Source organism: Elgaria multicarinata, chromosome 9 (genome assembly GCF_023053635.1).
Source record: "Elgaria multicarinata webbii isolate HBS135686 ecotype San Diego chromosome 9, rElgMul1.1.pri, whole genome shotgun sequence".
NCBI lineage: Eukaryota > Metazoa > Chordata > Lepidosauria > Squamata > Anguidae > Elgaria > Elgaria multicarinata.
Window position 1 is genome coordinate 21,982,748 of NC_086179.1, and position 17,964 is coordinate 22,000,711.

The 17,964-nt window shown below is 45.3% G+C and overlaps 1 protein-coding gene across 2 annotated transcripts in view; it reads right to left on the bottom strand.

The window, feature by feature from the left end:
• The window catches only part of TMTC1 (transmembrane O-mannosyltransferase targeting cadherins 1), a 183,591-nt gene that overhangs the window by 22,297 nt on the left and 143,330 nt on the right, over positions 1 to 17,964 (bottom strand). For both annotated transcript variants that reach the window (XM_063134965.1, XM_063134964.1), the window contains 2 exons: positions 15,727 to 15,870; positions 1,801 to 1,909 (listed from right to left, as the gene is read on the bottom strand). In XM_063134965.1, the coding sequence (XP_062991035.1) occupies positions 1,801 to 1,909; positions 15,727 to 15,870 (253 nt within the window). The remainder of the gene's footprint in view (positions 1 to 1,800; positions 1,910 to 15,726; positions 15,871 to 17,964) is intronic.

A 17,964-nucleotide genomic window follows, 5' to 3' on the forward strand; every position in this document is an offset into this window, starting at 1 on the left:
GAAATTTTCCATTTCCTTACGAAGAAATTAAGAGATTTGAGTGCTACTTTTGATAAGGTCCTTTTCCAGCTTCATTGGCTGCCAGTCCAGGTCTGGGCCCAATTCAAAGTGCTGGTATTAACATTTAAAGCCCTAAACGGCTTGGGGCCAGGCTATCTGAAGGAACACCTCCTCCCGTATGTACCTGCCCAGACCCTAAGGTCATCCTCAGGGGTCCTTCTCCGCGAGCCCCTGCCAAAGGAAGTGAGGCAGGTGGCTACCAGGAGGAGGGCCTTCTCTGCTGTGGCACCCCGGCTGTGGAATGAGCTCCCTAAGGAGGTTTGCTTAGCACCTACATTATATGCCTTTAGACGCCAGGTGAAGACCTTTTTATTCTCCCAGCATTTTAACAGTCTATAAATAAATTTTAATTGGTGTTTTAAATTTGTAATTTTGCATTGCTGCTGTTTTTATCTGGTTGCACTTTTATATTGTATTTTATATTATAGTTTTATACTGTTGTTTTATACTTTGAATGTTTTTAATTTTTGTGAACCGCCCAGAGAGCTCCGGCTATTGGGCGGTATAGAAATGCAATAAATAAATAAATAAATAAATAAATAAATAAATAAGGGTTTTAAATAAAGAGTTTGAAAAATGGGTCGCCTGCCTCTACTGGGGCAGGAAGAGGGAGACATGAAGACTGTGTGTCTTCCTTGCACAGGATGTGTGCAATGGCCTTTCCCTTGGGGAATGGCCAGAGCTTAGTGGTAGAGCAGATGGGGAAGGTCCCAGTTCATGCCTGGCATCTCCAGGTACGGCTGGGAAAGGCCTGTGTTCAAAGCCCTGGAAAACTGCTGCCCATTAGTTTAGACTATATGGAGAAAGATGGACCAATGGACTAATGCAGGGTGGGGCATCATATAGGTCAAAACATCTGGAGGGCCCCAATTCCCATCAGTCCTCACCAGTGGCTGATGGGAGTTGTAGGCCAAAACATCTGCAAGGCCACAAGTTGCCCACCCTTGGTCTAATGGTACAAGGTAGCTTCCTACGCTGCTCCTATGGATTCAACAGTTTAGGACATGTTGAGGGAATTTGGAAGCCCCTGGCTTTCTTGTTTCAAGGTTCCTGTCTTAACCTGGATTTGAAGCAAGGTTGGAACCAGGGTGTGTTTGCAAACCCTGGTTAAGAGGGAACCTGGTTGCTGTGAACCATGGTGAGTGTTGGTGCTGATTGCTATGATTCTTCCTTCCCTTTTTAAAAAATGGGTAAGGATGGCAGGAATCAGATAACTGTGGTTACTGCATAAAAAAAGTCAGAAAAAAGGAGTAAATAAATTATTTGCATCCTGAGAACCCGTTTCTCCTTTTTTTCTGTCCTGGCTTTGATGCTCTCCTTTTGTTTTTGGTTTACCAAATAAATAAAGCAAACAAGTGCTCGGGTCCAACATCCCTCTGGGTGCCTAACATTTTGGGCAGGCGAAACGTAAGATTTGCAGTGGTTAGGTGTGCCTCCCATAGCTCCTTGTCTCTTCCAGGCTAACAGAAGCAGAACAGGTTGTTCAAAATGCAAAAAGCGATTTAATATGCATCATTTATACAAGCTGCAGAATTCAGGCACAGAATTGGATTTACTTTTGTGTAGAGTTGTTTTCATTTCTAACGTTTCTTAACATATTCCACCTCACCCCCACCCCACCCCCTACGCAGGATGTACCCATCCCCACTCACAGGTATGTCTCCAACAGCACTGAAAACTGAAATGGGGCCTCATTACAGGCAAAGCACAGGCTGGAAGAATCTGAATGGAACCAGTTACCTGTTCAGCCAAGAGTGATGCAAGGCTGGAGTAAGCATCTGCAAACTCTGGTCCATATTGGATAGAATCTCTCAACAAGAGAACGGCTTCTTCCTTCTTCCCTTGGGACCTGAAAAGCATATGATGGGTGGAGGGAGAGGCATAGGCAGTTCTTTTAATAACTTTCTCAGCTCACCTATTGATTAAAACACCGTTAACAGACTCGAAAGTGCCTGTCTTCTCCTTTTCAGAAAGGGCTAAATAATTAAATTTCTTCTATCGAGCGTCTCCTGGGGCAGTATCATATTCCGTAGCCTGACAGCATGAATAGGAGCGGGAGCCGTCACTGGATATGTGCTAAGTTTTGTACCTTGGCACCTGCTGGTGAAGTTTTCCATCACCTGCTGGGCAGCACAGTCGATCCCCACAAAATGCCCTTCTCTTGCTTTTCAGCATGTCTGTCCATTGACTATTGTATCAGGCAACACAAGCCGCCCACTGAACCTCGGTAAAGCAAACCAGGCGGGTCGGGAGGAAAACTAGAAGGGGTGGGTGGGGAATGATGAGAATCCATTTGAGAAACTCTATCTCACGCACCCTTCTTTGTGCAACCTGAACGTCTTGTTCTCAACAGGGCTGTCTGGAACTCCAATAAGGAGAGAGAGAGAGGGCAATCTCAGTGCTTTCAAAACTACACACAAACCAAAATATTTAACGTAGTCTAATTTTACTGTAACCTGTGATGGTTCTTTGTATGCGTTCCAACAAGATGGGGTGTGGACAGAAAGGTCATGAAAAAGGCACATTCCTAACCAGTGGCATCCATTGTGTGCTTTGTTGAGCTAGAGCAACCTTTCCCAGCCTGGTTCTGGACTACAACTCCCAGCATCCTTGACCACTGGCCACACTGGCTGGGACTGAAGTAAGCTGGAGTCCAAAACATGTGGAGGGCACCAGGTTGCCTACCTCTGAGTTAGAGGGCTACAGTGACTCTCAACATGGAGAGGGACCATAGTTCAGTGGTAGAGCACATGATTAGGTCCCAGGTAGGGATGTGTGAGACATTTGTTTCAGATCAGGATTTACCCAGTTCACAATTTCCAGACAGAACATGGATTCAGAGGCAATGTAATTTACGAACCCCTAAAAATGTGTTCACCACCATGCCTACATTTGAAAAATTTTGTGAACCGCCCAGAGAGCTTCGGATGTGAGGCGGTATATAAATGCAATAAATAAATAAATAAAATGTGCAGGGAGGAAATGTGTACTTTTGAAAAATGTGTACAAATACACTTTACTCAACTGGAGAAGAATGCATGTATTTCGAAGATGCAAACAACGCATGTGTCCATTTGGGGAAATGTGCACAAAAATAGGCAAAGTTCCCAATGTGATACAGACTTGAGATGGAACGAGCTTTGGCATGGAATTCGGAGAACTTCCAACGAGCTCGGGTTTTTCTGATTCACACATCTGTAGTCCAAGGTTCGATTCTAGGAATCTCCAGTTTAAAAGGAACAAGTAGTAGAAGAACAGAAAAGACATTTCTCTTCTCATGACTCTGGACTGCTGCTCCCAGTCAGCATAAATAATACTGGGCTAGCCAAAGAAATAGTCCCAACTGGGAATAAGGCTGCTTCCTATTTTCCCGAGATATTCATTCCACTTATTTAACATCCCTGGCGAATCGTTTTGATCATTACGGCCAGTACCATACCCAAAATACTCATGCTTTTTCTTTGCTTTTTAAAGTTCATGATCTCACCACAACCACATCTGCAGTATTTTCAATTAAGGCAAGTGAAGAAACATTTTCCCAGACCCTTCATTCCTATTTACACCCAGTCCCCTCAAGGAATGGGATTTTCATCATTTTATTAGCAGGAGGTACTAAGAAAGGGCAGTCATGAGACTCCCAGTAAGATCACGAATCCCAGCTGTTCCATGCAGCCTAGGAAGTTTGTGCCATTGGGATTTAAAAACCTAAACGAATTCTGCCCAGCTTGCCAGAAATACAATCCTACGTTAAAAGCAGCATTGCTTTCACTCCTGCTGCTGCAGCTGAAGCCCAGAGGATTAAGCCGTTTGTCCCTTGTTCACAACATGACATGATTTACGCTGCAGTTCCATGCACATGTATGCAAAAGCAAGTTTCACTAAACTCAATGGGGACTCTACTTCTGAGTAAATGTGCACCGGATCAGGCTGCATGCCAACGTTTTTGGATCTGAACTACTGCAGTCCTGAGCAGAATGAGGTAATCAAATACGGAGTGGGCAGAGTGAAGAATATCACCTAAGGACACAAAAAGACTTAACACTTCTGTCCACTTGTTCTAGAATACTCAGAAACTGCTCTGCATGCACGGACCAGGTGAGTCGGCACTTGGCAGTACTTGACCTAAGAAATCAGGTCTGGTGTTAGCATGGGGCACTGTTGAGCGGCTGCGGAGGCCCCCAAAGCCATGGTGGGATCCACAGCTGTGTGGACACCTGTTCTGCCCACTCCTTGCCCTGCAGGCCAGGTTTTTCAAAATGGTGTTAGCATTTGTTGGCTACGAGCAGAGATTTATTGCTGTTGGTCTCAAGTGTGGAGGCTGAGCCAGAGAAACTGCAGATGGATTCCTTAGTTGACTGAGATGCCAGCAGTCAAATAACACAGTCCTGGAGTCACTGAGTAAGGCTTCTAGACGCAGAGAGTTGGGGCTGCAGTTCAAGGGAGTCAGCAGGGAGTCCAGACACACAGAGAGCTGGATGGGACGAACACTGGGGTGTGTGCGTTGTTTCCAGCATCTTCCCTGGGCTGATCTGAGCCTTTTAACTCCTGACATCAGGTGCTGGCAATGAGCTCTGTAGCTTTCGAGTTCTGGCAGCCTGCTGACGCTGATCCCTGACTCTTATCAGCCTGTGCTCAGTTGGGGTTGGAGAAGCCTCGTGATCCCCTTCGTCGTTGTCTGTTAAAGGGGCTTCAGCCGGGTCTTGCTTGCCCCTCCGAAAGTGAGGGGTCCTGTTCAACTTGGCCGCTAGTCCCTTCCCCAGCACCTGCTGGAGCTTGCTCTTCCCCTTCGTCCTCTGATGATGACTCTGGGGAGGCATGACAACAGGCACACTGCTGAGGACCCCTCAAACCTGGAGCGACACCTGTTACAAACCAAGAGCTTGCTCCTCTTTTACTTTTGTAGAAACATTTCCAAATGTTCCATGTCCTTTGCTATCACATGTTCATGTCTATCTCCGAAATCATTAGGGCTGTTCCCATCTGCTGCTTCATTGAATATTATTGCACCAGTTCTAGGTATCTGGAGTCAGAAGCAGCCATTATGCCACACAGGTGGCTACTGCTGAAAATGACAGCCCTGCACTTTCTCCTCTCTCACATCTCATAATGGCTATCAATGGCTACTAGCCCTGATGGTAATATGCTACCTCCAGTATCCGAGGCAGTAATCCAGTGTGCACCAGTTGCTGGGGAACATGGGTGGGGGGTGCTGTCAGTCCCTAGTTGACAGCTGCTTTGCCCTCGGTCTGATCCAGCATGACACTTCTTATGTTCTTATTGCACGACGTAACATTGTTGTGTCGCACGTTTCCCTGCATTATCACACGTTTTGTGCTGCAATAGACGAGCCTTCCCCAACCTGTTGCCCCCTCCAAATGTGTTGGACTACAACTCCCATCATTTCCACCCAGCTGGAGGTCTATCTTGGTGCATGTGCCAACAGTGGCTGAGAGCTCCAGGTCTTGGTGGAAGGCCTCTGTGTGCCAGTCTGCAGTGGAGAAGAGAGCAGGAAGGGAGTGAGCCCCAGACTCCTTCATGTGACAACGAAACAGAGCTTGCTTTTATGCCTTAATGTAGCCAGTGTTCGGCTCTGGCTCTATAAGGATCTGGTACACGATGCCTAACTTATTCTTCCTTTCCAGATATTCAAATTATCACTGTCCCTAAATTCCATTGTTTCCTTTCCTTTTTAAATTAGCTATGATCTTTGACTTAAAAATGGAAATCCCAGGAGAACAGCACAATACTAATTGCTTGCCGACACCAAGGTCTCCCTGAATCAGCTGGAGACCGCTCTGCAAATGAAAAGTCCCCCTTAGAAGCACTGATTAAGGAGCTCACTTGCCCTCGGGGAACCATTAGTTTTAGTTCCTCAGAATAAAGTCACTTACTGGTAGTCTCTCTCTCTGTGCTTTCGTTTCTTGTATCAGTAGGGCTTGGTGGGCTCGAAAACCTTTTTCTCTCCTCCCCCCACCCCAGAGACCCCATGTTTGAGGTTACCCTAGTGGAAGAGTTGGATTTGACTGTGAATAGGGATACTGCAGGTGCCTGACATGGTCCGGGGGGGCCAACAGACTTCTCCCGATTCTGCCCCCCCCTCAGGCACCCGAGGTATGTTCGCGGGCTCATGGGGTGAGCGCACATGTGGCCCAACGAGCACTCAGTATCCACTCACCCTCATCCAGATCCTCCATTGTGCGTGACAAAGGAGGCCCCAGAAATTAGGTAATTTCCCCTGCTGCGTAAATGGTGGCCATTAAGGCGCCATTTGCACAAGCATAAAGGCACAAACAGAACATTTGCGCCTTTACTCTTGCGTAAGTGGGACCTTTACAGCCGCCTTTAACACAACGGGGGAAATGTGCAGGGCTCTGGATGAGGGCGGACGGACTTGTGAGGTCATCGGATTCTCGCCGAGCCACAGAAGCAGCTCACACAGCACTGCAAACGGCAGCGGGGCAAGCGTCTGACAAACTGGAGCCGAGCGAGTTTGCCCATCTGAGATTGCTAGGATTTAAGTTCATCAATAAAAGGCTCAAAGAAATGGGGGCTGACACTACTACTTCTGATTTGGCCTGTCTATGCCACCTTATCTTGACAAGTCATGATTGGGGGATGTAATACAATATAGGACTCAACTCAGATTGGCTAGCAGTAGCATTTTCTAAGGGGCAAGAGACATGCAAATGAATATAAATGAAGCCCTAAGGAGTGCATTTTGTAAACAAAAAGAGAGGGAACTATTTTGAGTGGTGAAACACTCCTCTCCCCAGCTACTTCTCTGCTCTCATTCCCCCCTTACAAAAAAGTGGTTGTCCAGTTCTACCATGACCCTGCAGTAGAGGTATGGAGGGGACGCAGGGCCACTCCATTGCCTCTGCTAAGAAACTAGCATCCACAGGCTCCTCCATCTCACATCAGTCCGCTGGTCTCTGTCCACCACTCTGCCGCTAAGATCATCTTCCTGGCCCGCCGCTCTGACCATGTCACTCCGCTTCTGAAATCTCTTCATTGGCTCCCAATTCATTCCAGAATCCAATATAAACTTCTCCTGTTGACCTTCAAAGCTTTTCACGGTCTAGCTCCTGCCTATCTCTCCTCTCTCATCTCACACTATTGCCCCGCTCATGCTCTTCGCTCCTCTGATGCCATGCTTCTTGCCTGGCCAAGGGTCTCTACTTCCCTTGCTCGGCTTCGCCCATTTTCCTCTGCTGCCCCTCATGCCTGGAATGCTCTTCCAGAACACCTGAGAACTACCAACTCAATCACAGCTTTTAAAACACAGCTAAAAACTTTTCTTTTCCCTATAGCTTTTAAACTTTGAGTTTGTTCTGACTCTATACTGTTAGCTTCACCCTTCCCGGTGCCTGTTTACACTTCCCTGTGCCTGTTTGCATTCTCTTTCCCTCCTTATTGTTTACTACAACTTTATTAGATTGTAAGCCTATGCGGCAGGGTCTTGCTATTTACTGTGTTATCTGTACAGCACCATGTACATCGATGGTGCTATATAAATAAATAATAATAATAACTGTCACCTAGCAGCAGACATTCCATCAAGGAATAAGAGATGGAAAGCAGGACCACTCCATCAGCTCAGCTGAGAACCAACACTTTTTGGCTCCTCCTCTCCTTGAACTGTTTCAATTCCAGCTAGACATTCTAAGAACATTACGATTAAGAACTAGTGCCTGAATTTGTTTCTTCCCCCTCGCCCTCCAATCCTTTTTCCTTTTATGTTGCCTCTTTTAGTTTGTCAGCCTGAGAGAGCACATTGTCCACTTAGAGATCTTGGGAGCTCTTTGTATGTTGCTCTGGGAGTGGCGTTAAAGAGGTTTCAAACAAATAATAAATAAATATTACATCTATTAATGTGTAGCTTGCCGCTCAGGCTGTGCGAAGGCAGGCTGAAGCAAAAGAGGATTTTACTCTTTGAAGATGGATTCCCAAATTGTGTTTTTAAAGCACTGGAGTGTGCCCACAAGTGATGTGCATATTTTAAAACGCAGTAGGGGGCTGGTTTATACGTGTGCTGTCTTTGCATCTCCTTCTTTGCCTGTAGCATATGGGGGAAGACCATAGCACAGTGGCAAACCATACGTTATGCAGGCAGAAGGTCCCTGGTTCAATCCCCAGCATCTCCAGATGAAAAGATCTGGTAGCAAATGATGGGAAATCCTCTGCCAGAGACCCTGGAAAAATGCTGCCAGTCAATGCCAGCAGATAACGCTAGACTAAATGGAGAAATAGTATGATCTGTACAAGACAACTTCCTATAGCTTTTGAGAGGGCACCAATTTTTGCTTGTTGTACTCTGTATATACATGGGCTGGTGTGTCTGTTTGTGTGTGTTTGCGCAGCTGCCAGACAGTCCTTCCTTTGGACAAGGAAGTAGATTATTAATTTTTATTTATTTACAACATTTTTATACTGCTCCACAGCTAAGACAGATGTGAAAAACAATTAAAAAAAGAGTAAAACACATTAAAATTGTTTTTTAAACCAGAATACTAACAGATAACATTATCTTAGATCCCTTTTTATTCTATGACACTACAGCAATTCCATTTTGCATTTCCAGAAAGAGCAGATTATGGAACAATAATCTGCTCTTATTGAACAGCTGGAGCGTGTTCAGAGGAGGGCAACCAGGATGATCAGGGGTCTGGAAACAAAGTCCTATGAGGAGAGACTGAAAGAACTAGGCGTGTTTAGCCTGGAGAAGAGAAGACTGAGGGGAGACATGATAGCACTCTTCAAATACTTAAAAGGTTGTCACACAGAGGAGGGCCAGGATCTTTCTCGATCCTCCCAGAGTGCAGGACACGGAATAACGGGCTCAAGTTGAAGAAAGCCAGATTCCAGCTGGACATCAGGAAAAACTTCCTGACTATTAGAGCAGTACGACAATGGAATCAGTTACCTAGGGAGGTTGTGGGCTCTCCCACACTAGAGGCCTTCAAGAGGCAGCTGGACAACCATCTGTCAGGGATGGTTTAGGGTGGATTCCTGCATTGAGCAGGGGGTTGGACTCGATGGCCTTGTAGGCCCCTTCCAACTCTGCTATTCTATGATTCTATGATGACAAGCCTCTTCCTTTATTTTTCCTTTGCCTGCTCAATATTCTTACCTACATAATAGTGGAGGCTGTAGAATGACACCAACGCATTTTTGAGATGGCTCTAAACACATTTTTTTTTGGAAACAATATATTTTTCATTTGGGAGTGACTGCAAAATACTGACATGTTGCATCACATATGAAGTCCGGTATTTTCCCTCCATGCTTGGCCCCTTAAAATGCACGCAATTTTAAGAGGCCCACGTTATGTTTGAAGCATCCCGCTGTGCATGGCTCAGCAAAGCTGCCAAAGGATGGCCAATGTGATCCAATTAAAGCCAAAGCCAATTAAAGCAGGGAGTAGCTAGGAGTGCAATTTTGAACTGGAACTGTTCATATAAGCACAAAAGAACATAAACTCTTCATTTATTCATTAAAAAAAAGAATCACAAAACAGAGAAATAAGTAAAAAGCATACACCCCATATTTTATGTTTTCACTAAGGGCCTTGCTAGACCAGGCCTTAGCGCACATTCCAACCCGTTTTCCCCGCTGTGCGTCCAGATGACGCACAGGGGAATCCGGCAGCAGGCCCCAGTGAGGCCTGGTCTAGCGCGCCATAAGCGAATGTGCTTATGGCGCGCTTTTTCCCCAGCTCCAGCCTCAGGCTGGGGCTGGGGGAAGTGTGGAGACTTCCGCGGCTTTTCGCGGCTCCTCACTTACTCGCGAGGAGCCGCGAAAAGCCGCGGACCTGGCACAGCGCTCATAGGAGCGCTGTGCCCATCGGCGGGGGGGGGGGAAGAGAGGGGAGGGCGAAGGATGGGAGGGTGGGTGGCACGGGGGGAGGGCGGGTGCGATCGCTGCTTGCTCGGGCGGCGGCGGCGCGATCGCACCCGCCCTCCCCCCGTGCCACCCACCCTCCCATCCTTCGCCCCCCACCCCCGTTTTTTTTAAAAAAGTAAAAAAGCCACTTACCTTCCCGGAGTCTTTGGGCCACCCGCGGCCCCTTTAAACAAACAAACAAACAAACAAATGGCGGACGCCGCAGGGCTTGTGTCCTCCCTGCGGCTCCGCCGTCTGGAAGCCTGGGCAAGGCGCGCTAACATTAGCGCGCCTTGGCCCCGCCTCCCTGCCGGCATAAGCCGGCAGGTCTAGCAAAGCCCTAAGACTGGCTCCGCACTTAATATCTTAGAAGGCAGTGCTGCCAGTAGGTCAATGTTATATTTCCTGCAGGAAACCTATAAAAGACAGACACCAGACCTGCTGTGTGTTTAAACTGCCATGGCTGAATCAGGCTCCTGGATGCATGTTCCTAGACATTTAAAAAACGGGTATCTGATCTACACTTTATGAATTTGCTACTGCATAAAACTGGAGATATTCTCAGCAAGATGGCCATGCAACCATAGATAGATAGATAGTATTTGTGACTTTATAAATTTCATATCCCCCCCTCCGCGCTTCCTAATTTCAACTGGAAATTATCTTTCTGTGTGAAGGAAAGAAAACAGACCCTGTTTTGGAGAGAAAATACCTACAGAACCATGTGTAAATTAACATAAAGGAAGGATTATCAAATAAAGTGGTTCTCTCACCCCTTTCAATAATGAGAGGTCAGCTAATTTGTAAATTTATAGAACATTTAAAGTGCTTGTGGAGGTAGGATTTTCTGACAGAAAGAATAAGCATTTGGCAAGAGTGCAGGAAATGCCAGTATAAGAAGTTAAAGGATTAAGAAATCCACTCAGCAGTAGTAAAAATCTTTATTACCCACAGGCATGCTTCCTGAGCACTATGTAGTCCTTTCAATTATCTTCTTTTTTTACCTGCTAATAGGTTTTTTTCCTGTTTGATCAGCGAACAATGTGCATCTTTAAAAGAGATAATAAAAAGATTATAGCATCTCTTATGTGACAGCCTGAATTACATATGTCGCTTGATCCCATGAGAGAATAAATACTCTGACTCCATTCCAGACATACACAAAGCTCAGTTTTAGGCAGGGAGTTGGCACTGATCACAAATAGTCAGCCTTCATGTCAAGAATGGAGGCAATTTGTACATAACATGACTAAGGCCGTAGCTAGACCTAAGGTTTATCCCAGGATTGTCCTGGGGTCAAACCTGTTCATCTAACTGCCACACAGGGCATCCAGCACTCAGGCAGGGACGAACCCGGGATGATCCTGGGATAAACTTTAGGTCTAGCTATGGCCTAAGCCATAGTTTAGTGGTGCTGGAAAGAGTTTCTGTCTTGGGTGCTCCCCTTCCCCTTCTCTGGTTCACCCATAAGGAAATTGGATTGAACTAATTGGAGCTTCTTGTGACGTTTGAACTGGGAACTCTGATTAGTTTAAACCATGGTTTGTTAAAACAAGGCAGGGTCATAAACCTCGGTTTGATCCTGGCTTCTTTTAACAGACCACAGTTAAAACCAGGGGTGTTGAATTTCTTTTAGCCTGAGAGCCAAATTGCATTGAGGAGAGGATCTCGTGGGCTGCATTCCAGTGGTGGGTGCGGCCGAAGGCAAAAGGGAGAGAGCAAAAAATACCAGCATATTTTAGTTTAAGGCTCTTACTACCAGTAACTAAGCCTTAGGAGAGGCATTTCAACCTTTTAGGAGGGGGAAAGAACTGTACAAAAGCAGGGAACTGAAAGGGATTAGGGCTGGGGAAAGAGAGCCTACACATCTGGGGAACCCTGGAGAACCAAACTGGTATCCCAGACAGGTTGGATTTGGCTCCTGGGCCTCAGGTTCTGCACCCTAGTCGACACTTTGCCTTCGTTTGCCCATCCTGGCCCATCAATGCAGCCCACAGGGTTCCCCTAACCTACATCACTGTATAAAGGCTCCTGGGTCAGTCTCAACTGCCTGTCTACTAGGTCTGGTTAGACTACACATGGGCGGCACCCCCCAAGCATGTGTCAGGTAGCCGTGGAAATAAACTACATTATTTCTCCCAATGGGAAAACAACTCAGCTTATTTCCAAGTCAATCTGAATTTGGCCCCAATCCCCAAAGATACAAAAACTCCTTGATCCTTAAGATCCTTCCCACTTCCCTTTAAATAGCACTTGCACAATTAGGGCAGCAGTGTTCTAGCTGTGGGGAGAGGGAAGGAAGATAGTCTCTCTCTCTCTCTCTCCCCTCCTCTCAGCCAGGGGAGGCGCTATAGCTCAGTGTGATAGAGTATATACTTTGCATGCAGAAGGTCCCAGGTTCCATCCCCAGGTTCTCCACGTAGGTTGAGGAAAAGAATCCCACCTGAAACCCTGGAGAGCTGTTGCCAGTCAACGTCAACAATACTGGGCTAGATGGATCAAAGTTCTGATTTGGTATAAGACAGCTTCCTAAATTCCTAAATAGCTTGCCAGTGCAAATATTCCTGGTCGGTTTGGGGAAATGTAGCTTCCCCAAGGGCTATGGCTGAATCTACACAAACAGCACAGCGAGATGGAGATGGAAGTGGTAGAATGAAATGTAGCACTTCAGTCTACAGCGTCTATCTTCTTTTTTTAGTTATATAAAATAAATACCTTAAAAGTATAAAACAAATCAAACCTGGCAAAGTAGGGAGAGCCTCTCTCCAAGTATGTGACGGCTTTCTATTTGTGATGAGTTTTTGTACTAAGGAACAGTCAAAATTGGTATCTGCCTCCTGCACGCTCAAGGGAGAACAGTCCATTCTACCACCTCATTCTGCTGTACATACTGATCTGGCTGGTATGGAAAAATAATGAAGACGAGCTTTGATTTATGACAGCTGTGGGCAGCTTACAGGATGGGAGGGACCGACCCCTCCCCCACTGCCCAATTTGCCCCCACTGCCCAATTTATGGTGGAAGGAAAAGGAAACACTTTTAGAAGGAAACTAAGCATATTTTGTTTACTAAGAGGATCATGCTCCCAGGAGACTCCGAGAAGTGCAGTTCTGCTTCCAAGCTCCCGTGCACCTCCTCTTCTCCCAAAGCCGCTGTTTTCCCCTGCCGCCATCGCAACATGCAGGGGAGCCCTGTATGTCGCCCACACCTGGTTTATGCCTTCAACTATGGACTGAAGCTCTACTCAAACTTTAGGGAATATCCAGGCATACGATACTGTGGACATCCCATCTCCGCTAAAAAATACCAGAAAGCCACCCTGGGGAGAGCACAATTTTTGGGTTTTACATTTTGCACTGTCTCTTTCTCTCTCGTCAAGGACAAGAGCAGAATGATACACATTTTTCTTAAAAACAAAACAGACATCCGAGGATTCATTACATGCTTCCTATCTAAATACAGTATGTAGCCTAAAGATGGGCCCTATAGCTAAAATGGAAAACTGGAAGTGTTTTTGTTTTGTTTTGTTTGTAAAAAGATAAATTTTAACCAGAAATCTTTTATCCTGTGAGCTCAGAAACAAATGTACTCTCTCTGGTAACATACACCATTATGGCTATTATTATTATTTAGATGCATATGGGAGTCAAGTATCCAACAGTTAATCACAAACACAACCCTTCCATTCTGAAATTTCATGTTGTCTCAATGCCATATTGATAGCAAAGTTTTAATTATATGCTTGCTAAACAGTTTGGGATGTCTGCAGAATGCAGCCTGGATTTTGTTATACGAAAATCACATTGTTGCAATTTCTGGTTGACCATTCTTTTGTTAAGTGGATTGTTGATTAATAACCTAGAAAGCTTATAGACCGAGAGCCCCCAGGCCGACCTCTCAGAATGCATTGTGCAGCAATTCTGTCTTTTTTTCCTTAATGGGTTTTCTGCTGTAAGAAAAAGGACGGAAGGGTGGGAAAACACAGGAGGGCTACAAGTGAAGGACAATGGTGTTCGGAGCCCCTGTAAAATATTGTGAGTGGGAGGTGATGCTATAATACGGAAGCACCTTTAGAACGCCCAGCTGATGGGAGCTAATGGTTAGGAGACAGTTCAGAATTTCTCTCTGCTTGATCGAGATACCCTTCAGAACATGAGTAAGATAATACTCTTCCAGCTGAGGGGAAAGAGTGCATTGTAAAGTGTGTGTGTGTGTGTGTGTTACAGATGGGAGAACAAGTGATATTCAAGATTCTCTGTTTTCCATCTTGATACTTGTCTCACCTCGTTCTTGTGTCTGAATGCAAGCCTGGTGCTGGTGGTTTTAAAAAGGAAAAGTGATCATTTTTTTAACATGAAAAATGCACTTTTCAAGTACATGCCCCAAATACAAACATCCTCCCCATAGGGTAGAGTGTGAAAATGTGTTTTTTTGCAGGGAAAGGGGCATTTTCAGAAGTGTGCACTTGCACAATGCATACTTTCAAACGCCAACACAAGCTTCAATAATTGGGCAAATTTCCCCAAAGTTACTCTCTTCTCATGTTCGGGTCTGCGAACAGGTTATGTTCACATAATTTGTGAACAGGAATAAAATTCTGGTACTTCCCTAGTGTATGTGTATGTGCACACAAGTGTGAAGAATCACCAGTTTGCATTTTGGAAGAGGCAGAGAAGTTGGCTGAAGGCATCTTGAGTGCGGAAGGCCTCTCTCTGGAGATCTTATGTGGGGACGCAGATCCTCTGCCTTATAGGAGAGCCTGCTGGCTGCCTCCACTAATGTACTTTTAAATAAAGCAAACAGGACAAAGGCAACATAAATCTCCAGTGATGTCTGGAGCTCCTGTAAAATACCGTGAATGGGAGATGGTACTATAAATTGGAAGCACCTTTAGAATGGCAATGTAAATTTCATCCAAACCCAGATAGTTCTGCTCCTGGAACTTCTCGTGTCTTGGGGAAAATGGGAAACTTTTCAATTGTCTAGGCAAAACCATAATTATTGATTCTCTAGGCAATGTGCAAACACTTACACTCATCTCATGCATAATTCTAAGACATTTTATTATAAAATGTAGGTAAGTGCATGATAATTTCCCAAAAATATGCACTGAAGACAGGAACATTAGGTTTGGGGTTTTTTTCAGTTGGTGTGGAAAAGACCCCAGGTTCTATTATCATGGGAGAGAGGAAAACTTCTCTCTGTACACTTTCTCCACATCATGCATAATTTTGTACACCTCTATCACATCTCTACATACCAGCCATTTTTCTAAGCTAAACAGTCGGGTTCAGATGAAACAAGTTGCAGTTAACCAAAAATGGAAGCAAAAGCTTCCAGTCTTCTTCTCGTGGCTGCTCCAGAGGAAGAGAGCTGAGGGAGGAAGAGGCGCTCTCTCTCTCCACAACGAAACACGGTTTATTGCACGGGTAGGCAACCTGGTGCCCTCCAGTCTTTTTGGACTACAACTCCTATAATCTCTGACCATTGGCCATGCTGGTTGGGGATTATGGAAGTGTAATCCAAAACATATTGTAGGCACCAGATTGCCTACCCCCGACTTCTTATGATGTCCAAACGAGTTCATTGTGTTAAAACTGTAATGCACAATGGGCCCTGAAGCTGTGGAACGTATTTCACAGAGGGGATTTAGTTTCTGCAGTACCCCTGAACGTGGGCCAAAGAGAAGAATGAAGAGATGACCAGACAGTCCAGGGCTGAATTCATAAGGATGTGCTTTTAAATTTGGAACCTAAAGGTAACCAAATGAGATCGTAAACCTACTTGAGTAGATTTCCTAGATTGAAGAGGGCTCGATTGTGCTGTGGATTTAGCTGGAGGGCTCGACTGTAGTACTCCTTTGCCTCCACCAAGTCTTTGGTTAATGTCCCAAGGTTGTTCAGGGCACTTGCATGACGTGGGTACAGCCTATGGGAACAAAAAGGAATCGGATCACTCTGCTGTAAATAAAGAAAACTACCCAACCCCTGTCAACAATCACTCCCTCTTGGAAACAGTAAAGCTTTTCCAGCACAATTATTTTCCTTCTAAGTGCGTATATGAAAGCAAATGAGCTATGCATCAAGGGCTGCTTTATTATTTACTAGCCAACAGTCCCAGCTTCACATGGGTTGGAATAACCTTTAGTTTGATACAAAGGAGCCTTCAAGCAAATCTACATAGCTTTCAGCGGACACATTGTGCCCACCTTGTCTGAGTGAAGCCGTGGCCGCTGGCACCCCTAGGTATGGCTCCTGCCATGGTGCACCCCCATAGCCCCCTGAAGGAGAGGACTTCCTAGTCCCTTCCACTGAGGGGCTGTCCCACAGCATCAGGTAGGTGTCAAGCATATAACTGTGTCCCTTGGCCTACTTATCTTTCCTGGCTTCAAATTGTATGGACTGTTAAACTATGTGCTGATTAGGGCCCCCTAGTTGCTGAATAGAGCCAGTGTGGTGTAGTGGCTAAAGTGTTGGACTGGGAGTCGGGAGATCCGGGTTCCAGTCCCCGGTCAGCCATGGAAACCCACTGGGTGACTCTGGGCCAGTCACAGACTCTCAGCCCAACCTACCTCACAGGGTTGTTGTTGTGAGGATAAAATGGAGAGGAGGAGGATTATGTACGCCACCTTGGGTTCCTTGGACGAAAAAGGCGGGATTTAAATGCAATAAATAAATATGTTACTACATGCATCAACTTTATGGACACATTAAAATTAATGATTGTTTTAAAAACAAAATGACCCCGAGAGTCCCTGTTATATGCACGCCAGATTTCAGGTGTCTTAGCACTATGGTTCTGACAGATGGATGGACACACATTAGCTGCGTTCAGACAACACAATAGTCAATGGTGGGGTAATAATCACCTCAGCAGTTGTTTATCTAGGGGGTATTCCCCACACAACATAATAATCAACCATGGTGTGGATTAGGATCAGCATTGAATTGACTATTAGTCCACACTGAATTAACTTCTCTGCTGTGGCACCCCGGCTGTGGAATGAGCTCCCTAAGGAGGTTCGCTTGGCACCTACGTTATATGCTTTTAGACGCCAAGTGAAGACCTTTTTATTCTCCCAGCATTTTAACAGTCTATAAATAAATTTTAACTTGGTGTTTTAAATGTGTAATTTTGCATTGCTGCTGTTTTTATCTGGTTGAGCTTTTATATTGTATTTTATATTATGGTTTTATACTGTTGTTTTATACTTTGAATGTTTTTAATTTTTGTGAACCGCTCAGAGAGCTCCGGCTATTGGGCGGTATAGAAATGTAATAAATAAATAAATAAATAAATAAACTCATTCATCCCCACCCTCTCGCTTCCCTCAGTCCTCCTGCTAGTAACCCATCAGCTACTGCTGCCGAAAATCTATCCTGCCAGCTGTTGTGTTTCTAAGCCTTCCCGCTCAATGCGAGACCATAAAGACGTCTGCCATGTAATCCACAAAACTTTATTCAGCCAATAAACATCTCTTTGCACCTGAAGAGAGTCTAAATACAAGGGACTTTCCTCTGCGCAAAACAGTTTAAAGATAAAGAACCATGAGCATCGAGGTTGCTCATCGACAGCACCATGAGCATCGAGGTTGCTCATCAACAGCACCTAAACAGCCAACTGAGCAAGGCACACAGGTTCACCGTCTTCCACACCATAGAGCAACGTATCGTATTTATATTTCAAGTAGAGTAATTATTTCTAAACTTGCATCTAAACATATATATTAGCAAATGGACATTTTAAGCAAATCTGCATCCTCTTTTGTACTCATCTTTTGGTGATGCAGTTCCTCTTTTTTGGTAATTCCTATGTGGCCGCCCTAGAAAGTACCCACTGAAAGCTGCCCTCCTCCAGAGAGGAGGAGGGAAGAAGGGAAGAAGCCCTTCCCTTGGAGGCCCGATTGGCGCCAATTTTGATTGCATTTCGACGCCAAGTAAAAACATGGCTTTTTAACAAAGCCTTTGATGGTTAAACTCACTGGCACATTGTTTTAACTGCATCTATTGTTTTTAAATTATA